We start from the raw sequence: 24,458 nt of genomic DNA on the forward strand, positions 1-24,458 counted from the left end.
GCTGTCTGGAGTTCAGAGGAGGCCACTGAGTTATCATAGGGTCAGAGCCAGGCTGGGAGAGCTGGGAGTGTTCATCTGGAGAAGAAAAGGCTCCAGGCAGAGCTCCAAGTCCTTTCCAGGACCTCAAGGGGATGCAGGAGAGCTGGAGAGGGACTTGGGACAAGGGATGGAGGGACAGAACAAGGGGAACAGCCTTAAACTGAAGGAGTGTAGGTTTAGACTGGATAGATACCCCTCCCTGTTAGGGTGGGTAGGCCCTGGCACAGGGTGCCCAGAGCAGCTGTGGCTGCCCCTGCATCCCTGAAGGTGTCCAAGGCCAGGCTGGATGGGGCTTGGAGCAACCTGGGATAGTGCCACCATGGCAGAGGTGGCACTGGACAAGCATTAAGGTCTCTTCCAACCCAAACCAGTCTCTGATGCTGTGATTTCGAAATGAAAGTGTTTCGATATCTCTTCACAGATGACGAACTTGAACACTTTCCCTTTGCAAACCTGACTTCCAATAAAATGACATTATTTTGTCATTCTAATGCCAGAGGAGCCATTTCAGACAGTCAGTCCCACAATCCCTCCTGACCTGCAGGACTGGTGCAGCCCAGCCACAGGCACAGGGTCACCAAGCCCCTCTCTGAGCTCCCGGACCAGCAGCCCAAGGAGCTGTCAGCACCACCAAGTACCGCAGGACATGCGGGAATACCAGGTCCCTGAAAACACCCCTGCTCCTCATGCAAAATCAGAGGTACATCCCAAAATTCCCAGCCTTCGCTGTTTGGAGATTGTTGAAGATGACACAAAGGTTAAACATCCACTAAAGAATTCTTAGAGAACCTAGAGCTATGGGTTTATTATCTCTAATGCTGCTGCAATCCACGGCTTCCTGCCTGACACAGCAGCTATCAGGATCTTTCAAACCAACTCAAAGGACTTTATTTCATATCTTGTATACAAGAATAGCACTATTAACTTGACTAGAGCTAGATTCCTGAGTTAAAAACAGTAATTACAGTTTTCTTTTGACTTCAACCACAGCCAGGGGGTTTTGATATATGCACTTTATTTTTCTAGCATGCTTTGAAAGAACTTTGCTGCTTGGCTGCACAAAAAAGTGAAATACTTCTTTCCAAGACTGACCTGTTATCCAGGGGAGGAGGGCATGACCTGTTTTCATATGCCAGCAGAAAACTTCTCTTTTTAAATGAAAATGGAAAGGAATTTTGATTGTGTTGCTAAACAATCGCAATGAGCCAAAATACCAATTAAAATAGCCTAGTATGAAAAATGACACTTATGAAGAACTTGCCAAAATTTTTAAACTACAGAAACTGAAATATTAAACTAAATGGCACCCCAATAATTTATGACAAAGTAAAATCATTGTGCTGGCATTACTTTCATACAATGGGCTATTCAAGATGATTTGACTGCACTTGAAGTACAAGGCAACTCTTTGATACCATTAACCCTAAATGACAGACATTTAAACTGATATTACTCTAATTAACTGGCGACTGCCTCCACCAATAATTCAGGTTTTGCTGAAAGATAGCAACAACACTGTACTTGGCTTCAACTTTGCCCTGGTGACATCAAATCATATTACAGCTAAATTAACAGTTGTGAAAATTTTTGGCCTGGTAGCCCTCCATCATACACAGCCTTTAAATGCCATTTCAGGCCCCATCAAGGCAGAAATCAGCAGTTGCAATTTTTAATACAGCTGTGAAACAATAGGACATATTAAAAGCTGCATTTTTGACAGCATATTCACAGTGATTTATGAGTTTGTACATAATTTGATTATTCTATTAATTTTACTGATTACTGATTCAGCTAATACAGTGAAGGTCACTTACAAAATAAATCTTCATTACATTTCACAGAAAGTAACTGCCTCCAACTAGTTGTTTTCTTTAATTAAACACTAATGTAACAAGAGAGAAAATAGGCTTCAGGGTTGCTGCATCTGTTGATACAAGAGGAGTTTACTGCTTTGATGTAATGCTCTGTGATATTAATTGAACAAAAATAGAATGTCTCTCTGTTTGACATCTCGACTTCCAACACTGAAATACCACAAATACACTCAAATTACAGACTTAGCCTTAGTTCACTCTGAAAGAATTTTAAAACCGTATCAAATAATTGTACACCAAAATCTAGTTTTTATTTCTAGCATGTAATTTGTCTTCTGCTTTCTAAAATGCATGTTGTGATTAATTTAAAAAATGACTATTTTTTAACTATGCATTTTTTCCTGTAGTAAAAACTAGTTGCTTCTCTCCTTAAAGCTGAATACTGCATGTACAGCGGTGCAAGCTTTGGAGAAAGATCAAAGGAAAACATGGCAAGTGCTGGAATAATGAATTGTTCTCTTTCAATCCATTTTTACAAACAGAGCAAGCTGTGGCCTGGTTCTTATGTTAAATTCTGTTCCTGAAAGGCCCCTAAAACATCAGCCTTTCCTCCAATATTGCTGTGTTCTAAAAACATTAACAAGTAGAGTCCAGACCAATCAAACAAATAAAATAGCTACAGCTACAAAAACTGATGGTTAATCTTCCCAACACAGGGTTCCTATACCAAAGTCAAAACTCAGTATGTGCACCCACATGGATAACACCAAAAATCCCCTCTCCAGAAAAACAGCACCAAAAAACTAATGAAGAAAATAAATAAAGTCATCCTGAACTGTCCTGGCATTTGGAGAGCTCTGGAAAGGAAAATATGTGACATAAATGCTTAAGGAAGGTGAAGAGACAAATATTTTGACTTTTTCCTGCAGGCTGTGTTCATTATTCCCGTGAAATTTAAAAAGGTCCTGTGAGATTAGAGAATTAGCCTATGGTCTAAATCTAATCAGCAACGTGGCAATTCTAAACCAGTCACAAAGTTCCTGCAGTTACCCACCAAGCACTCAGTTCACTCACACAGAGTATTTTGAGCTTGTACCCCACAGTAACATGATCTCTTTCCCCAGATCTCCCCTTCCTTCTGGAAAACCAGACTGTGACTGGGAAATGCTGCAGGAAGAGGAGCTGGAATGGCAGAGCTGGGGTGGCAGCGGGAGAAGAAGGACCTGGGCTCATTTCAGCTCCAGCAAACTTCTCATGGAGAGAGAGCCAGCAGGAAGCAATAGTGACAGCTCCAGGAACAACCACCAGGGATGGGAGAGGGGTTACAAAAAAAAATTAGCCTAGTCATATGTCATGTTTTAGGAAGTTCTGTATTTCACAGCTTTTCTAGGGATTTAAGAACCAAATTTAACTTTAAGAAATTGCTCCTTTTTATTATATGGAATTTTGATTGTATATATATAAATATAGAAAATTATATGGAATTTAGCCTGTATATATAGAAACGTATATTCACATCCTGTGAAACATCCTAATAGTGAATACAGTATCTGCCAGTAAAACAGACAAGATAAAACTGGTGTGCTTGGTTTTGTCTAGAGCACAAAGCTCTGTCTACTTATCACTGACCTTAAATAGACTCTCTGTGCAGTTCTCTCCATAATTTTGAAATAGAGGTAATTTAAGTCTATTTTATCAGAGTCTGGCAAGGATTGGTGTTTATTGTTTGTGGATTCTGAATGACCACACTGCACTGAAGTGCAACTATTTCAGAAGCCCTAACATTTGAGTTCCTACTATGTGATGCACAAGTTTCAGAGTCTGGGAAGGTAGTCACTGCTGCCTTTTACAGACCCAAGACCCCAGTTCCATTTCCCAAATTCAAATGTTAGAAGATGATGGGATAAAAAGCTTTATTCATCTTATATTTCTTTGTTCCTATACTTTAGTCTTGCTCCATGCCAGGGTAGATTTCTTAGGGTGTTTCTAAACCTGAGGAAATTCTATTGACAGAAATAAGACCATGTTTAATCTCTCTTTTCATTTCAGTTGTTAGTAATTTAAACAACTGCAGTACCAGCAGCTTATTCCTGATAAAAGTGCCATGTTACTGATGACTCTTGTCAGACAAAAGTGCTGTCCCTTAAAATTAACCACATTATTAACCTCATTTTTTCAAGCACATTGCAATTAACACTACTTCTTAAGAGAACCAAGGTTAAGAATCATTCTCTGGGATTCTGAACTCAAGAAACAGATGATTTATATGAAGGTTAGGTGAGAAACCATCAGACAATGTGTTTAAGTGGCCTAGAAATTACAGGTAAAGCACTGCGGGAACTGTAAAAAATTGGCACAGAGCTGGAGAGGGAAAAAAAGAAAAAGGAAATAGACGAGTCCAGTTGTTTCTCTGGTGCTCTGAGGGCAGGGAAGTGCAGAGGCATTCCCAAGGCTCCTTTCTGGGGGAGGTGGAAGGATGGGAGCTGGTTTGGACCCCATGGACCTGGCTGGAGAAGCAGCTGCTCCTCACCCAAGGTCGTTCAGCTGCAGTTACACAGCTTTGTCCCCCCAGGGAAGCTGGGGAGAGCAGGACTGCAGGGCAAGGCACGAACCCAGGCACTAGAACCAGTCACTGAACATTAGCTCATTTATAAAACCCATTTATGTGTTCTCTGCCTCCAGAAAAGACACAAAAATTCCAGTTCTCTTAAACCTCAATGAAATTCAAGGGCTATTTTATTAATTCTGTCATGTTTCGGAAGCTGCCTTTCTCTGTCTTCTGGTTTAATGGAAAAGGATCTGCTAAATACAATCTGCTTCCTCATCTCAAGTTTGCTCCAGTAATAAACAATCATGTCATTTCCATAGGTCTCCTGAAATTGCTGCAAATATTCATATGTCTGAGTCAGAATTCCCAGGAGGACCTTGTAAGGCACAATCTGCACACCCCCATACAACCTAGGGAGGAATCTCCTTGCTAAGGCAGTGGTAAGAGGTAATACCAAGTAATATATCAAGGTACATTTCCCTCCTATTATCACCATTATCCTGGAAAAGCATCTCACAATAGGATTTGTATTCTGTGTTTCTGGGCCCCAAATATGTTTTTGAAATGAACCAAGATGGTCAAGAATGAGAGTAGGACAATGTAAGTCTGACCCCTCAATAAAATTTCTTGTCTGAAAACTTTTCCATGCCTACTTAGGGATGGGAAATCAATACACTGTGACAACATCCACATGATTCAGAGCATCCCATGTGATAGATTCTCATGGCTGAAGGCCTTCATGAGGTATAAACTCCTGCAGAACACAATTTCTAGTCAGAAATAACAAGGAGCAGAACAGCTCTCATGTTTGCAAGTACTTTTTTAAACAAAGAATTGACAAACACTCACTGAAAAGATAAAATCTAAAATGGGAAAGTATTCTACAAGTTTTATCCACTTAATGCATTTCACAACAAAGGTTATTTCCAAATTAAAAGTCTTTGCTGTCAAATTCTGAGAAATATTGTGGGCAAGGACACAAAAGCATTCCATAGCTGTATTAACGACAAGGCTCACTGATCTGTGAATAACCTGAAAAAATGAAGATTATTGAGTTACTTTACCAATCTATCCATCCATCACTAGTGAACAGGTCTCAGAATGATGGATTATCTCACTTCCCTCATGTTTATCCCAAGAAAGAGTTTCTCCTTAGAGGGAAAAACAAACAACTGATCCTACAAACAATCTTGCTAACTCTGCTTGCCCACTTTGCATTCCTCTGCCAACAAAGTGAAAAGAAATATATCAAGTTTGTCTTTAAAGACCAAACTACCTTTGAAGTTTTATTATTTCCTTGAAATGCAAGGGAAAACAATTAAGACGAAAGCAGCAGTACAGCTATTGGTACTATTCAGTATTCTAGTACAACCTCCGGAATAGTGGTAAGTTGTCAGTAATTCCAATTACATTTTCTGATCCAAAGAAATGGAATAATTATTAGTGATAAGAGATAGAAAAATATGAAAATTAGGTATTTTGAAATGGAGAACTGAACTCTTATCTATGTTTTTTACATCACCTGTGATTGTTTCACATGTGCTGAGACTCAAATCTGCCACACCTCATTGTTACTGGGAATTAACACGGTTTGAATTTCTCATTAATTTCTCATCAATATGCTACATCATACAATTCACACACAGAAAAGTTCTAATCTTGCTAACATGCAAGATGGTAACATGCTGACATGAGAGACATGATATTCATGTATAGCTGAAAAACATGGTGTATCCAGTTTTTAATAAATTATTGCAGTCAGGTTTCCTGAAGTCCACGCTTGATTTCAGACCACTAAAACCTTCTTAGACTGTAACAGGGATGTAATTCGGAATTTTAATGGACCTGGGACTACCCCAGAAGCTCTGCCATCTGCAGCAGATAATAGTCCATATGTAAAGGTAAAACTGATTATTCATTTTTAAATACATACAGGAACCCTTGGAATCAATCACACTATCCATCTTATCTCAGCCTGGCCTCTTAATCTTCCTGTAAATATGGGCACTGAAAGAGACGAAACTGTCTTAATCAGATCTTTCCTCCATCACTAAATTACTGCTGTCACTGTCACAGAGACAAAAATTACAATTTCAGCCAGAATCTGTAGGAACTACTACAAAAGGTGACACTGCCCACAATGAGAAAGTTCAAAGTCTGTTTATAGGGAATGTACATCATTAGCCCATAAAAGTCAGGGAACCACCAATTCCTCTGGCAGAGCAGCCGAGGATACTCCAGCACCTATTGCCACCCTGACATCTGTCAGTTGTTGGGTAACTCTTCACAAGAGACACAACATGTCAGCTGTAGAACCTTGGTGAGATGACACAGTGGACAGTCATCAATTCCCTCTAAAAGTTCACATAGGAAAAAACTACTGCTACTCAGAAAGTCAATCCCATCTGCATGTTCATATTTGCATGAGTCCAGAGGAAAGAATCTGAAACCAAACGGAAGAGAAATGTTACCTGCTCTGCCCCAAACTCAGTGTGTTTACAAAGCAAACACAGTACCAGATGTAAAGGCTTCTTTGGGTTTTCCTCAAGAATGAGATGTCACTATACTCACTTTTATTTACCATCAGACTATTGCTACATCATCAGAAAGGAAGAGTGGGAAGAGTTCTGTACAGTTTTGTACCAAGAATGAAGCAAAGGAAGCTGTTAAGGGCCAGTAAAGTTTTGCTGCTTGCCAGCTCAGGAGAGCAGGAGGCTTCCAATGACCTTCCTTGTTCCACGACTCCAATTTATGGAGACAGAAACCTCACATCTGCACCTCACCATATTGGGATGTACATTACAATGACATAAAAGTTTAATTTTGTCTCCTAAACCATCCCTGCTTAAACCAATAAAGAGCGAAGAGCGCTTCTGCTCACTCGAGTGTCGTCAGCAGTTCTAAAAGGTTGTGGTGTTTATGCAGGATTCATTTGGGATGCAAGGATGTGACTTACAAATGTCTTTGACTCATTCCCATCAATATGCATGTGTGCCATTTATAACAGTAGCCTTGATGAGAACACACAGTGTAACTGGCTGCAAGAAACGCTTAAGAGGTTTACATTAAAGCAGAATATAGAACAGTGGTTAGAAATCACAGGGCAGGTGACACCTTCCTCTGATAAGCTGGTGATAAAAGCTGTAGGCTGTGATCTATAGGCTCTGGTGTTGCCTCTTCACTCCACAGCCCCAGCGGGATTCTTCCGATATGGCTCACATTGAGCAAGACACAATCCTGAGGGCAGAACACCTTTAAAACTGTGATTATTCTCAAAAAATATTATGGTTGCCTCCTAAATTGTTCACTTAAAAACAAAAACCAAATTTTTTTAAAGTTTTGTATTAGAATACAAATATAATTTTGTATTCTATAAATACAATATGTATTTTGTAATACAAACCTTTTAAAGCTAAAATTATTTTTTGGTTTGACAGAATAATTTGCTTCAACTATTAAAATACCCTCTTTGTTGTGGAACTTACACATTTTAGCAAAAAACCCTAAAATGGCAGCAACCAGTGATCTTAAATAGAAAGTTCAGTCCATCCAAAGAACTCCTGTCATCACAGAATGATTTTCTGGTAAGAATATTTATAATACTTCTAGACACCTCTACTGCTAACTCTTAAAATATATTGCTGTTACAGATCAGAAAACTGCATGTGCTGGTTATTAAATAAAAGAAATTAGGCCAAAGGGATTTTGAGAATGCAAAAAAAATTATATGGATAAGAATCTACAGGGGAAAAAAGCAAGCAAAATTTTAATTTTAATTATTGAATTTACTTTTTTCCCCAGGCATCTGAAGCCAAGGAAGGTTAAGCTGCCAAAACTGTACTACTTAATGGCCCAATAATATCCTGATTTATTAATCTGCTGGTCACATATAGATATCTGGCCTCACATGAAGTCCTATGAAGACACAAAGACATCCATAATATCCAGAAACATAAGTTATGTCGCATGACTGTATCCAGAGTAGTTACCTAACCCCAATTCTTGTTCACAAATTGTCTGTCCAATCATCTAATTACATAGGTTTGCACTTTAAATCATGATATAAATAAAGCTTAAGGAGCAGATAGAAGGCAAAAGATGGTAGCAACTAACATTTCTATTCAATGGAGCAGAATTATTCCAGAATGTTTCCATCAACATATAACTACATCCATCCTGTACACAGCCAAGCAGGCTCAAGCTGCTAAGGCCATTCTTCTGACAGTAACTTAAGTATTGTTCTGGAGAAGAGAAGCAGAATTTATCACAAACAGGAATACCCAACAACGTGCTGTAAACCACAATTTCATAGTAGCACACATGTAAAAAGCAGAACTTGTCCAGCACCAAACAAAGCAGGTAAGACACTGCACTGCTATTTAAAGGACTGATGTACAAATATATCACCCAGACAAACTGGCCTCACCAGCCAAAGCTGCTTTTTTTAAACAGAGCTAATGTTTACTTCAGACCTACAGGTTACCACATTAAACCCACATTGAGCAGATGGAAAGGCTGCTTGCCAGCAGAAGCAAAGATTAAAAAAAAACCCTCAGCCTTTTAAAAGGCAGTTAACTGTTGGAAAAAAGTGAAATTAAAACCGCCCACCCTCTGCAGACGGATCCTTGATGGTCCCCAAAAGCACCAGGCACCAGCTCCGTGCCAGAACCACGGGCTCAGGGACACCTCAGGAGCCAGGGCAGGGACTGCACTGTCACTGCCACAGTCCAAGGGGCTGAAGGGGATTTTGGTTTATCCTGGAATCAACTGGGCTTTTCTGTTTTACTTGCTTTCTAAGGCTCAAGGAGTTGAAAACATATGGCTGCTGTTTGGGATCTCAGAATGTAGCAGCGGCTCAGTGACACAGGGCTGCACAGATTCTCCTCTGCTGTTCAGTTCATAGGAGCTGGAACCTTGTAGTTTAGAGAGCTACAAAATGATGTCAAGAGCACAATACATGATTTCACATCAATTGCCCTGTTTGTATAAAAGTCTGTGATGTAAAAGGCTTGTTTTAAATCTAATTGTAAACTGGACTCATGGCACCATTCTCCTCTCTCAGAACAATCCAGCTCACTATTAAATATCTACCTGTGAATGGTGGATGCATTCTCATCATTAACTGGTAACACAGACTGATAACATGGATCTTCCTGCAGCTTCAGGGAAGAATCACATACAAATTTTTTCAAACTATCCAAATGCACAGTCACCCTTTTGTACAGATATCACTGAGTCTTCTCTGTCAGATTTAAAAAGGGGCAGCTACACATGGGTTAAATTATGGCTTTCTCATTTCCTAGCACTTATTAACTTACTCACAGGCAGCCACCACAGCCAGCTGCTCCTACAAGCTGCATTTGTAGTAACAGTGAAGAACGTTGCACAGTACTATTCTAGTGAATGATACCTCTTATATTACCAAGTTTCCTTTCTGGAATACATGTCTGGGTAAGTGAGGCTTACCTGCAGAAGCACTGTGGGATCTCTCCTTGCCCATAGAGAGGGAACAAGAAGGGGGTGTTGCCGTAGCGGCCAAGGCACTGCAGGAATTTCCTTGTTGCCTGAAGACCTTGCAGGGTGCTGCTCTCAGCCTCTGACACCATTGCAATGGAGTGAAGGATGAAGTGCTGCAAGCTGGGGGTCAACTTCCGTGTCTGCAGGAACTGAGCAAACGTGCTGCTCTCGTGCTCTGGGGGAAAAGCACACCAGGCACTGAGCACAAGTAACAGTAACACCTGCACTGCCTCCCTGCTTCAGCTCCCACAAGGGCTTTTGGATTTCAGTAAACTAAAGCAAGTGAGTTTTTCAATAAACACCTTACTGGCTGTAAATGGAACATCCAAGTCAATGAAAGTTAGAAAAACTACTCTCAGAAAATGAGTCTTCTCAGAAAACAGAAATATCACTTCATTAAAATATTTCAAAATATCACAAACCCACTTTATGGGTCTCCAGTGGCATCACTAATTTATTCTGTTAGACTTGATCTAAGTCCATTTCGCAGTCCTGAGAGAAAAGTGAGAAACTGTGGACAAAAATCCATTGAAGTGCCTTGGGACGCTGTTCCCTGTAAATTACCCAAAATATTACCCTGAATGACACCCACTCCAGAACAGGACTGTTGCATCCACACTGCCAGTGCTAGACTGGATATTCATGCTCAAAGATGCCCCTCACACAGTGCCACAATCCAAAGATGAGAAGGTGCAGTATTTATTTCAATTTGATGACTTGCTGGCAACAAACAAATGTGTGGATGAGAGAGAGAGAGCAGAAAGGGCTGCTGCTCTCTTCTCTTAAAAATAATATTATTGCTGGCACATTCTGAAATTCAAAGAAACACAAGTCTTCTGGGAGATGTTTAAAGCATGTTGGCATTGACACATCTCTGAAAAACTTTAGTTATCTTCATAACTGTAACATTTTTTGCCAGGAAAAGCTTGTATTTAAGCAATAGTATACTTCCACATTATTCAGAAATCTGCTCTTATTTCAGTCCTGGATAAATTCCTAACTAATTCAGAAACACTTCCATCAATGCAGAGACCAGTATTAACAAGACATATTTTCTGTTCAAGATTCAACCACTGCTTTATTACAAATGTATCTTACTGCTCTTTGTACAGCCAAGCAGAAAGCCATAAAATGACATGGGGTTTTTGTTTTATCATTCTAAAAATATTCTCAAGTTTTCTTCACTTCAAACTTCTTATATAATTCCATATTTTACAGAAAAAAAGCTTTTAAAAAATTCTTTACTCTCGTGAACTCCTCCTATTAAAAGTCTCCCTTCCCACAAATGCAATGATCTCATCAAGAGCAATTTTAAATTTCTGAAGTTTTTACATTAGCCTAATCTGACTCAAAATACTCTCAATTACTTCTCAGGCTATTCTAAAATGTAGGAACAAAATCTGTTTAGCTGTCTCTGGAAGCAAAATAAATCTAATGTTATTTAGGTACATGAACCAGTGGATTAATTTAAAATTGATGTGGCATCTCCTTTTTTTACTCAATAAATTTTCTAAATACCACCAATATCCTCACTCTGAGCACCTCCATTTCTTCCAGCAGCAGAAACTGAGATCACCTGTAATCAATAAACCACTTCAGCCTAATGAGTTTTTTCCCCTTTAGGATTTTCTGGAGTTCATTACAAACTCTCCTTTTCTTCATCTTACCAGATCTTGATACTGACTATTTTTCTCTTGCATATGTTTAATAATTTTCTCTGATGTTTGTACTCTTCTTTCCTCACTATTTTAGTTTGACAGATTTTTTCTCTTTGCCTTAGTTTACTTTTAGACTCCAAGAACTGAGGACATCATTCTTTGTACCCTGAGGAGCTCAAACCCAAAGCACCTTCTTCCTGTTAAACTGATTTCCCTCTTTGACCCAATGCTCGTTATTCTTCTCACGTTATAGCTCAAATCTATTCTGATTTCCTCTCATCTAAATAATCCAACAGTTGATAAAAGCGCTTTGAACTTGCCCTTTACAACTAAAGAGCATTAAATTACATTTACTTTTATAGTTAAAAATTCCATTTTCTCCATTTCTGATTTTGTGGTAACACATTGTAAAGATTTACGTAGTATCCAAAAAAACAAGACAGAAAATTCAAATACATCACATTATTTTAAAAAATACCTGGGGGAGGGGAGGAAACACTTGAGAATGACAAAAAGCATTTTGCAACCTTGCTGTAATATATAATTTTGCTGTTAAAGAAAAATGTAAATAATAAATGATGTGGGAACTACAAGAGCAAGTGCTTAAGTAGAAGAATTTAACACTGAAGTGAAAAGGTCACAAAAAGGTCAAAGCATATTTTAAAAATGAATCTGTAAAAATAAACCACGTGAAAACACAGGAGAGCACTCAGAATTGTGCCTCCCTGAAGGAACTCCAAGGAAGGGAGTGTGCCTTATTCAGTGAGACACTACCTTGGTATTCCTCAGGGTGCTGTTCGTAGTCCAAACAAAATGTCAGAAATTTCATGAGCATTCTCTTCTCCACCATGGTGAGCTGTCTGCTGTTGAAGACATCTGCTCTGGAACAAGGCACCTGCAAAATATTTTTTAATAATTTCAGATACTTTCCACACTCTGAATGTAAAAGTATCAAGCAACAAAAGTCTGTTAAATAACAAATGCTTCAAATTAGTGTTTTCAATTAGTTATTTTCTTACATATTTCTTTCTCTATTTTCTACTGCAACTAAAATTACCAATTTTCCACAATAAGAATATTCAAAAATCTTTTTCAGCCTCCTCCCCTTATTATTTCCCTCCAATTTCACTTTCACCTCTGACTGCAGAGGCAATCACTAGAGTTTGTATTAACTGTGCCAACATGTCCTGTTACCATTATCACACTGACTTCTCTTGCATGTCACATAAAGACAAATCAAGTCTATGTTAGAATCTTAAAACCTAAAATCTGTGAATCTCCAAGAATTAACTGCCAATCAATCATGGCCTAAACATTTAGCCTGGGGTAAAGATTTATGTCAATATACTGGACTGCACAACCTTATTTTAGTTTGGTTTGATTTATTTTACTATTTATATATAACACATACAAACATCTTTTCTTCCAGACATTTAATTAGAATAATAATTAAGGAAAAGACATCAGGTTCTTATCACAAAATTCTCAAAAAAACCCCAATTTCGAGCTTCTTGACTTTAGGAAGATGAGATGAAACACATGCAGCACATTATGTTCTGATACCTGCTCTACTTTCCCTTCCCGGAAGGCGAGAACTCGCGTGGCGTTTTTGAACTCGGCGTATCTGCTCACGTTGGACTTAATGAGGAGGTCAATTAACAGGCCCCGGGAGTAAAGCAGCTGCACAGGGAGGAGAAAGGAAGGAGTGGGTGAAGAGGAACAGTCAACAACCCAACAAAATCCTCACCAGCTGCTCCCTAAATCACTTGAACCAAGGTAAGGTCACCTTTTCCACAGGTAAATTCCAGACCTCCCAAGCTAAGGTTTAGTCACATATGATTTGATCACTTTATTATAAGCTACATATAAGATTATATAGAGGAGGGCCAGAAATGTAACTATGGACTGAAAACGCTTGTCTGTATTGAAAAGTCTCATGGTCCTGAGGAACAGACCTTGCAAGATCACACAGGAATTTTCTGAAAAAGGTTTCCTGGAATACCAATGAAGACACTACAAGGAAGCCGATGTTCCTGTGACAGGGAAACCCCAGCACAAACTCCTGGGTTTGCCCTGATGACCACTCTTGTATCTGAATTCCTGGTATTTGCTGCAATTAACACCCTGTCCCACAGTGGGACAGCCAGAGTATAGAAAGGATACAAAATAACATTATATGAATAACCTCCGCCCACTGGCTGCCTGGTGTTCAAGATGTCATTGCAAGGATGCTTGGGAGTGGGATCCACATTTGGAGCATGAACTTTGCAGTTATGCATTTTGTAGTGTCTTCACAAGGAACTGAATGAATTATGGAAGAGAGTTTCTTTTTCAATTTTCAGCGGTTTGAAAAATCTTCTTAGGCACAGTATGAAAAGTGAAGCACTCAATTTTGAAAAAACTTTCTGTGCTGCAAAAGACATTTTTTATCTTTTTAAAAAGAAAAAAAAAATCTGCAAGCAGATTGCTCTTTCTTGTTTAAAAATATAATTTTGTAATGGTAGTACAAAAAAGGAGAGATTTTGCCAGTACTACCTAAGTGCTGTATTTCATGAAATTTACTTTTATGGTGGTATTTCTGAGCTGTGTTTTTGATCTCTTTGGTTATAAAACACTTAAGGACACATATTAAATACCTCATGTTTGTTTTAGGGGTAACAATTCTTACTTCTCCAGAGTGGCTATTTTGCCTCAAAGGTGCTGTCTCAACATGAAGGGTTTTAAAACAAATGTCAGCATTTTAAGCAAAGTAAACGTACTTATAGAAAAAAGAGACATTCAGTTCCTACCTTAGAGACTAAATCAATATTAAACCTTCTGCCTTCTCTGACGATTTGGGAATAGGTGATTTTCTTTGGTTCCTGGGCAGCGTTTTCGGAGGGCGCAGGTTCCGCCTTTGCGGGTTCCAGAGGGGACTCGCCTGGGGCCGTGCCGGGAGCAGCTCCACTGCCGGGGGCTGTTCCTGCCCCGGCCGGATCCGTGCCCGGGGCCTGCTCCGGCTCTGGGCTCTGTGCCTCCTCTCCAGGGCTCTCCACTGCTGGATCCTCCTTCTCTGGCCCTGGAGAAACCCCCTCTGCTGCCGGACTCTCCTCTGATCCCAGAGAAATCCCCTCTGCTGCCGGACTCTCCTCCGGCCCTGGAGAAACCCCCTGGGCAGCAGCGGCAGCAAACACAGGCAGCTTTGGCAGTGCACCAGCTTCTTCAACACCTTCAGCTGAATCCTGACTGATTAAAATACAGAGGGGAAAAAGAGGGGGGAAAAGTATTTTTGAAGAGTCTTAAAAACTTGTTTGAAGTTTTGAGTCGGTGCCAGAACAGAAACCTCAAGCATTTCTAGGAAAAGCATTAGAATTTCTTTATCCTGGCCCATTCAGGTGTTCCACCCACTTACAAACTCTGGTTCTTTGGCTGCAAAGCTAAAATTCAAGAGGACTATTTTTACTGAGGAGAAAAAAATGACAACAAAAATTTGAGTTTTTACTTTACGTATACTCAAAAGACAGAAGGATCTCAAAATGAAAATCAAGGCCCTCATGCTGGAACAATACACAGCTACATAAACAACAGAAATTGAGCATTTTGAAATAAAAAAAGTAACTTGATTAGGTTTAATCCCCATGGATTAAAAACCATGAAATTGAAATTCAAGTATGTGTTAAGGACATTGAGCTGAGATACTGTCCTGAAGAAAGCAGACAAGCTTTACACAAAACAAGTGAGCTCCTCTGCAGCCACCATCCCAGGGGACCACTGAGAACCAGACCACTTAGACCCAAAGCTTAAGTAAAATTTTCAAATTCCTTTTTCAACTCTGCCCTTGCATTCTAATTAGCTGTTCAAGCAGCAATGCTGTAATGCAAGTGCTGCAAATCCATGCACAGGGGATGAAGGCAGTCAGTCACAGGAGGGACATTCCCAGACACCTATTCTGCACAGTTCATTTCCTTTCCACAACATTTCTTTAAGATTCCCCTTATAAAACAGCCCTTCACTTTTAATCTCATATTCTTGTTTTATGTTAAACTTCTGTGACACCTCCCTTAGAGAGCAGGACTTTTGAACTTGGTTTAGTTTACACTACCAGCTGAGATGAATCAAATCAGTGTCACTGTAAGTGAAAGGAGTTCAGCAATAACTCCAAACTATCTCTTTATCTTTATACCACAAGCCATTAATGCACTGAATAAACAATTTAATCTTGGCTGAAAACTAATGAACTATGATTTTAAAGGTGACCTGCAAACACGGAGCATTAACAGGATGGTTAATATTCCCAGAACAGCAAGGAATTACTCAGCATTGATACCAAAATGCTCCCTCACACGCCTGCAGCCTTACAGATGGAAGCAGAGGCAAGATCTTTGTTTGAAAAGGAACAAAAACCTGGTATCCTTTAAAAATTGCTCCTCATCTATGAACTCAAGGAGCTCACAATGACTCATGAGAAGTTTGGAAGTGATCTCCCAGCTTGGGCACAGTCACCAGGAAGCACTTAACTCATGACTGGGGTAAAATATTGCCCTGGGAAATACAGGAACTGCTACAAGGAAGCACTAATGAGAGAAGGCTGTTTCTGTACATTAATTATGTCTTTTTGCTTCAGATTGCCACCATTAAGTAACTATAAAATATCAAAGAAAGATAAGTACTTTGTAAAATATTTTTTTTAAAAAAGCAATCTCTGTACAAATAAAAATGAAAGTCAATAAAATTTTGGGGTTCTATTTGGATTTTGGGGGATTTTTTTAGTATTTCAGAACACGGTGTTTTTGAAAACTGCAAATGCTCTTGCCAGTAATTCAGTAACTAAGAATGAAGCTTTTATTTAACTCATCCTAAACCTTTAGAATACAAAATTTCAAAGTAAGTTTTTCTTTCTACCTTCTCCCAATCTCAATCAACAGTTCATCTCATTTTAAACATACTTGATTATTACTTTTTAAAATGAAAATAAACTTGGATTCATAATACACTGTATTTTTCTATATCACTCTGAAAAGCAGTGTAACAGAGATATTTACATATTTTAAATCTCTATTCACTTCCCATTAAAGAATAGGTAAATCTCCATGATTTGCAGCTCCACACTTTTTATAATGAGAGCCTAAAAACTGTATATAATCTAAATTCATGACATCTTTCCTATAGGACCAAATATCCCTGAATAATGAAGGAACTGTCTATAAAAATGACTCAAATTGAACTTCTGTACAGACAATTCTTCTCCTAATTCAGAAAAAAATAATACATCTGCAGACAAATTGTTGTGTAAATTTAGAATATTATCTTCCACCATTCATCAATTAATGGTACTAACAAAGGAATATCTTAAAATGAATGTGTCTTATTAATGCCTTGTAACAGCAACCCCTTCAGATAGGTCAAATGAAAAATTGCCAACCAGCTGGTTAATTTATTCAGCACAGGTGTTCACTATTTATTTTTCAGCCATTTGCCTTTTTTCAATCCAGCTTGTTGTAGACACAGTATTCTTTTCCTTTGATGGATGCACTTTGTTCTAAGGCCATTCATTTCAGATTTGCACTGTGTATATTATACTGCTACCCAGCTGTTTATTCTTTCAAAATAAATGTTTAATGGTTACTTCATAGGAGTTACAAAAGTTAAGCAAAAACAACAGAATCTAGGCAGAACATGTAAATTGTCAGAAACACAGTAATTGACTTTCTCAGAAAGTTTGAAGTTCTTTTGGAGAACTTTTTCTTTGCCAGGTTTATTAATCTTATCCTTGTTCCTTGGGGCATTGGGGTTTTTTTGGTGATGACCAAGACAGCAATGTACTGAGCTAAGTTGAATGCTTAAAAGCATAATTTTAACCAAGTATAATCTCACTTCTAAGTGTGAAATCTCAGTGCTAGGGGGCTCATTTCGGAGCCAGCTATCAGTCAAAAATTATGCACAAAGTTAAAAGACTATGAAACCTTTCCATCTGATTTAATCCTTGTTCTGAACAATATTTATTACAACAACGGGATGACAATTACAATATCCAAGTGCTATTGCTTTGAAATAAGCATTACATTTTATCTGCAATCCAATCAAGGACCATTACTGTGCAGCACTGAACCTTGGAAGAGTCTCAGTCTGTGACCTTCAGGTTGTATTTATGTAATTCACATCTTTCTTCTCCTACTTATGATGTTTACAGAAGGAAATATGTATTTCTCTACGAGTATGTGTCAACATTTCATTTAGCTACTTATGGTATTTTTTAAGGGATTCAAGGTTAAACTTACATAGCCACCTCAAAGAATTTCCTCTCAGAAATTCTGGAGAGTGTTCAGTGTATTTTTATCCAGAAGATAAAAATAATAAAGAAATAAATAAATACACAGTTCAGTTAGTTAAATTTATATTCAGTGTATTTAACCTCAGTAAATTAAATTCATTGCATATAAAAAGGACAAAGGGCAAATATTATTTTATCATTTTAGCATGAAGAAGTATTTCATAGTTACAGTACTGCTGTCCATTTTTCTTCCTGTTCATTTGTGGTCCATTTCAGGTCTAATTTTTGACTATGAGAACAGCAGCTTTTAGGTAAATTAAGAATGGAAAAATTTAATTGATAGCAGTGCACAACTGCCTACTGCTACTACCCAAACACACCACTTCTGTTTTCTACTCAGAAGTAAATCACAAACTCACAAAGTTGGCCAACAAATCACACTGCACCCAGAGAGGTAATTTAGGAAGGATCAGGCTGTTCCAGTGAAGTGATTTCAACAAAGCACAAGGACATGAGGAACATTTCAGAGGCCAGGGTTACTTTTTGAGACAATGTGCAATATGGCAGCATGGTGAAACCCTTAATACCAAATGCACAATATGATCATTTGCCCCTGGGCATCCAAAGTTTTTCATGAATTTCTACATTTCTACTTACTCGCCAAAACAGAAATCTTCTACATGTTGAATAGTTCTATCCTTGCTGCTAAGAGGAATTGCTTCTTCATCCTCAAGGATCAGTTTTCTCCAGTCTTCACATTCATCACTGAGATCTGTCTTTTGCTTAAAAGAACAAGTATAAAATTACATATTGTACAGTGCAAGCTGTTCTTTAACTATAAATCTTTGTAGACACAAAAAATATGTACCATCTAATAATACAAGAAAAAACACCCTCTTAATTGCCCTAATGTTTTTTTCTATCTATATTTTTTTGAGTTAAAACAGTTAGAGCTGGTTACTTTATTACAGTATGCCAACATTTGTACTACAGCACTGGCTCTAGTAATCTGAAACACAGTGTTTAACAGAATACAGGCTTTAGTAGAGTTGAACATAACTTGGAATACAATCTCCTAAAATACAGTTTTGCCAAACCAAGGTAGTTCCAGATTCTTTGAATAGAGACCATAAAGAAAAAACCTGGTGATGTTGGGGATTGTATTAATCTGTGCACGCAGAAATCTCTAAATCATACAACAGAACTCACAGAATACGAAGCTCTGGCACTGAGCAAATGCCCTGATTATGCCAGAAGGCAGCACAGTGTAAAAAACAGGCATGAGACTGAGCTGAGAAACTTCCATTTTCTACGGCCCAACAGGCTCTAAGCATTTCTGTAAATAACAGAGCAGCCATTTGCTAGTCCGGCCCAAGTATTCCATCTCCTGAATAAATATCTTCCCTGGAAGATTTCTAGTGGACTGCCATGAATCAGATAAACTTTGGCCATTGAAAAATACACTATCAGCATTCATCTTTTTGTCCTGGTTACAGGACATTTCAATGGAAGGAGCCAGCACCCACTTTTCTCCTCCTGAAGAAGAATCAGCTGAATACAAATGAGAGAAACAAAAGGCCTGAAACATCAGAGAATGGAAAATAATCAAAGAGGAAATGGAAAGGACCAGATTATCATAAAGGAACTGAAACAATGGTGTCATTGCCTCTCTTTAAGCTCAAGAACCCAGAAGTGTGGCCGAGCACCAAGCTGGTCTCAATCAGACTCCCAAGGCAGGCACATCAGAGCCTCAGACTGCCAGGCCAGATGGGTGAGGCTCAACCAGCAAAGCTGGGAACTACAAACCTCTTTGATCTGTCAAATTACCAAAGAGCAAAAGCAGGGAGGTAATTTGTCTTGTGATAAATCAGGCAAACAACAGAGATTCAATGTTAAGGAGGCCTAAAGAAGCAATTTGGGAAATTTTTACCTGATTTTCTTTAATCCAGGACAATAATCCTGAGAAACTAAAGCTGGCCCAGTTTCCACCATAGTAATTTCTCCTGTAAAGAAAGAAAAAAAAGGAAAACTTGTTGGACAGGTAAAACAGCTTTCTTAGATTTAAAGAGAAAACAACTAAGTCTGATACATTCAAAACATTTTACATTGCAAGTTTTTTCAGATGCAGACAAGATAAAAAATAGTACTTTGCAACTGTTAATCAAGTGCAAAGTTTCCATTTTTCACCTTGTATGCATCTCTGACCAAACACACTATAGTCCAAAATCAAATTATTTGGAGGGTAAATGGATAATGCTGAGAACAAGACATGGGATTCTGTGAAGAAAAGGAAAATAGAGATAATACTGCTTTTTGGCCAAGATCGGCTCTCTTATCCATTATGTCAAATACAGGAAAGTGCATTTTGTTGTTTATCTACTGCTTACACAACACATTATGCCTATTAGAGACCGTGAAGATACTCTGGCAAAACACTCATTGAACTGCATGTACTGCAGGTGGAGCCAAAGGAACTGATTTGTACAAAGTGATTATCCCTCCTGAGCACTTCCCAGTTTCTATTTACCACCTTCTTACTTGAAAAAGATTACTGCTTTTAAATCACAGAAAATTAATAGTTCTGCTGTTAATCAAAGAACATCTCTGCTCTTCTCTTTTTAAAATTTCTCTACTAATACTTCTCTAAACATCTGTTGGATTAGCTGGCTTTTGTTGTCAGGTATAGCATATCTTAAATACTTAACTCTGAGAAGAAAAATAATAGAGCAATTACATCTTAAAAAGTCACCAGTTCTTGCAAAATAAAAGTTATGTCAGTATTTAACTCTGTTTTCTGGCAATGTGTACTGGCACATCAGAAGCCTCAAAGATACCAAAAATACCCTTCTGAACAGATAGTTAATGTTATTGCATACACTAAAAAAAAAATTTAAAAAAATTAAAATGTAGGGAAGAAGATAGGGTTTGCATTCTAAAGAATAATGTGAAGGCTGTTAAATCAATCTTATCATAACCTCCTCCACTTTTAAATTGTAGAGATCAGTGTGATAAGAGTGAAAAGCTAAATTCAGGTTAGATTCTCCTGACTCGATTTACAATGGGATGCTTTTGACAGGGCTTATCTGCACTGACAAAGACTTCATTAAGAGTGTCAGCCCCGCTCCAGCACCAGAGGCTGCTGCCCTGACCACGGTGCTTACTTAGCATATGAAGGACAGATGTCTGCTGAGCAGTGCCTAATTGCTCCTGACTACAAACTGACCTAAAAAAGTCTTTCAGCTTCTGCAAGGCAATAGTGAAGAACATAAATAGGACATCTTTTGCAAAGACAACAAAATCCAGCATTCACTGAAAAAAGGTGGCTCCAACAACAGACTGTGGTGTTCCAGGCCCTGACCTGGGGGGACTGGGCCCACACCTTACAATGGGTGGGTGACTGAGCAGCACAGCTCCATCTGCAGATGGTTTACAAGCAGGAATTCCAATTCTCTCTAACGGGAGTTCATCCTTGCTTTGTGAGACTGACAGGGTGAGCTCCAGAACTGCTGCTGTTTGGTATCACACACAACAAAGTAGTGAGGATTAAATCTCTGAAATGCCCTACTCTGTGACATTTCAATCTGTAAGAAGCACTGACAGTTGCATTGATGATTTTGTTTAAGCTTTGGTTAAGCCAAAGGTGCAGAGTAATTCTTTCATGTCTCTTCAGATTCTACAGAATAAAAACTTCAATATCCATGTATTATCTGCCATTTCTGAGATTTCCAAAATCCATGACCATGAAGATTTATTTTGAAGGAAACATCCTGCTCTGGTTGTAAGTTTCTTGAATATGAAATACAGAATACAATACATAGCTGTTGGAAGAAGCAATGCTATGATCACAAAAATCCAATAAATCATCTGCCTAAAATTAGGAGTTGGTTTCTTGAATCTACACCAATACAAAGTCATGCATATTTAAACTAGTTAAAGTTAGAACTTCAATTAAGAGAAATTAAAAATATTGTCATAGAAAGTTACAGAAGTTTATTTGTGAGCTGTCAGACATCTTTCATGTCAACATTCCTCTGTTCATAAGCTTGGTTTTCCTTTGAAATGATTTGTTTTACCCAGTGTTGAGGCACCCAGTGTGCTCAACAAAGCCCTGCATGACCCTGCTGTGGAGAGCTCCATCCATTCTGAGGATTTGGTACAGCCTTCTCCAAAGGAAAATGAACCACAGCTGTCCCTCCTTTCCTCTGGTGTCCAAGCGCCCTTCCAAAGCTGTGCAAGAACACCTCAAATGTTCATCTTCCTCTCAAGTAGCAACTTCCAGATTTCTTTTATCCTGGAATTTTAATTAGTTTCCCTGTGCTACATGATGAATCAGGATTGCTTAATTTTCTCATCTGAAAACACTACAGAAGGAAGACAGAGCAGACATGATTACTGACATAATGAGCAAAGTTTATAGCAAGTCTTGAAGAGGAATTCTGAGAAGAGCTGACTAATGGTTTTACAACTGGGACTCCTTTGTAACCAAATATTTTTGTTATAATTGCCCTGAAGATGAACTGAGGATTTCCTTTAAGTAATGGTCAAGATCAAAGCCTAATTAAAGCTAAAATATTGTTCCAAAATCTCAAGGCCTAAGCTCCCCTCTTCTCTTGCTATATTAGCAAACTACAAAGATGGATATTCTCTCCCTTTTTAGGGTTATAATCCAATTATTCCCTAACTAAGAACAAGAAGCATTTTGAAGGTGTAACAGCAGAGGTGGAAAATACTTCTTCTACCAAGTTAGAGCACAGATGTTTTCCTTCCCTACCATACATTATTTCCTAACTGTATCTGCTCAAGACTCCTCCTGTGTAACCTGGCATTCACCTGAATTACAACACTGCTCCTTTTCCTCAAATCTCTAATCTGCAGTTCAGAGCAAACAGCAACAAAAAGTTTTGCCAACTTTTGGAAATGTTATCTAAAGCCTAATTCTACCTCTGCAAAATCTTATCTCTTCTCTTGTGTTAGCTTTTCACTTTTTTCTTCAGTAACTAAGACCATTTTCAAAATAATTGGCAAATTCCAATCCAGAATACTGAAATCAGAAATTGTTTCTGACCGATGAACAATCTGGATCAGAACCAAGAAAATATCTAATGTGCCCTTCTGCAGACAGACCCCAGTTTGAGACACTGGACACTTGTGAAAGCAGGAGATCCACAATGGAAATGTAAGAGCAGCAAAAGCATTTGCTGGCCAGTGCCTTCCCAGGGCCTTGGCACAGCCCCCACGGTGACACTCAAACCTGCTGCTGGCTGGACAGAACCTGCTGATGCCTCACCACTTCCCCCAGGAGCTGCCTCGACATGTCTGTCCTGCATCTGATCTTCCAGGGAGAAGTCCTGACCCATCAGAGCACCTGTCGTTTGCGCAGGAAGTTACTGCCACATCGATTTTAAGGATGTGAGCACAAAATGACTTAGGTTTCAAACCCATGAAGTTTCCTGTGCTACCTATTAGTACCCAGGCAAATGTATTCAAGATTCCCATTCTGGCCCAGTGATGGGGCTCAGGAGCTGCCTGGCTTTCAGGAGGAGGAGGGCTTTAACCCAAACTGCTCCTGAGATCCTCCAGCCCAGCAAAAGGTGGGTGATGGTGGCAGTCACTTGTGCTACATCACATTATATCCGGGATATGGACACGACCGAAGGGAATTACCACAGCCCAGCTGAGAACATGTTTTACTCTCTAATACCTTTGCTGTGACATTGTATCCTAAACCAAAATAAACAGAAAAAGGACTGCTTCAAAAAAGCTCAGAAAACATCACAATTTACATTTTTTACCTAGTTTTCCTTATTGAAATTAAATAATTTCTTTTTTTTTTTTCTTTTGCAAGAAGTTGAACTGGTATAGAAGCACCTGTTTTGCTCTCTGGCTGCTGTATTCCCACAGCTCCCTCACTTCACAGCAGTTAAAGATCCAAAAGAGGGCTGTATGAAGACACAGGGTCTATTACAACATATATCTTACAAGCGCTGAAAAAAAAAAGTGAGACTTGTCTAGCAGGAACTGGAACAAACTACAGAAGCAGGGATCTTGGACTGGGGAGGTACAGGAATAAGGCCCAGCACACTTTTGGATGCTCAAATAAAAGCATTTTGGACACAGGGAACATTCAAGTGCTCTGCAGGCACTTGTATAGTCAAAGACAGACAAAAAATAATAAAAGTAACAGGTGTCAAGAAGCAAGACATGCCCAGTTTGCTCTCCTTCTCACAGAAGTTAAAATTCTCCATCTTTACCGTCCTCTGCCTTTGAATTATGTGGAAAGATAAATAAGCCAATGAGGAAGGATGTAGATAATACAACTGAAGCCTACAAATGCTGTATTCCAGTGCTGAATATCAAATACAAAATGCAGCTAAACGTGACTCACCCCTAACTGCCCCACCCTCAGTACCCAAACTGGTGCATAACTACAGATACAGAATTAAAAGAAGAAAATAAACAAAGGACCAAAAGCAGAAACTTGAGCAAGTGGTTAGGAGAAAGTCTTTTGCATATACACAATTAGTACAGGAAACATGTTCACTTCAAGTAATCCACTTTTAGTCTTGATCTACCTTTCTCCAGCAGCTTCAAATTTAAACTAAGTGCCAATCTCCACATTTTAAATTGCAAAT

At 38.8% G+C, this 24,458-nt stretch overlaps 1 protein-coding gene across 1 annotated transcript in view; it reads right to left on the reverse strand.

Moving 5' to 3' along the window:
• LOC310923222 (rab proteins geranylgeranyltransferase component A 1-like) overlaps window positions 1–24,458 on the reverse strand; it is a 54,595-nt gene that overhangs the window by 18,094 nt on the left and 12,043 nt on the right. Inside the window, exons 3-8 of the mRNA XM_083884402.1 lie at window positions 19,757–19,829; window positions 18,484–18,608; window positions 14,366–14,801; window positions 13,140–13,256; window positions 12,351–12,471; window positions 9,868–10,093 (exon numbers count right to left, since the gene is read on the reverse strand). Of these exons, the coding sequence (XP_083740528.1) occupies window positions 9,868–10,093; window positions 12,351–12,471; window positions 13,140–13,256; window positions 14,366–14,801; window positions 18,484–18,608; window positions 19,757–19,829 (1,098 nt within the window). The remainder of the gene's footprint in view (window positions 1–9,867; window positions 10,094–12,350; window positions 12,472–13,139; window positions 13,257–14,365; window positions 14,802–18,483; window positions 18,609–19,756; window positions 19,830–24,458) is intronic.

Source organism: Zosterops lateralis (genome assembly GCF_965231275.1).
Source record: "Zosterops lateralis genome assembly, chromosome: Z".
Taxonomy (NCBI): domain Eukaryota; kingdom Metazoa; phylum Chordata; class Aves; order Passeriformes; family Zosteropidae; genus Zosterops; species Zosterops lateralis.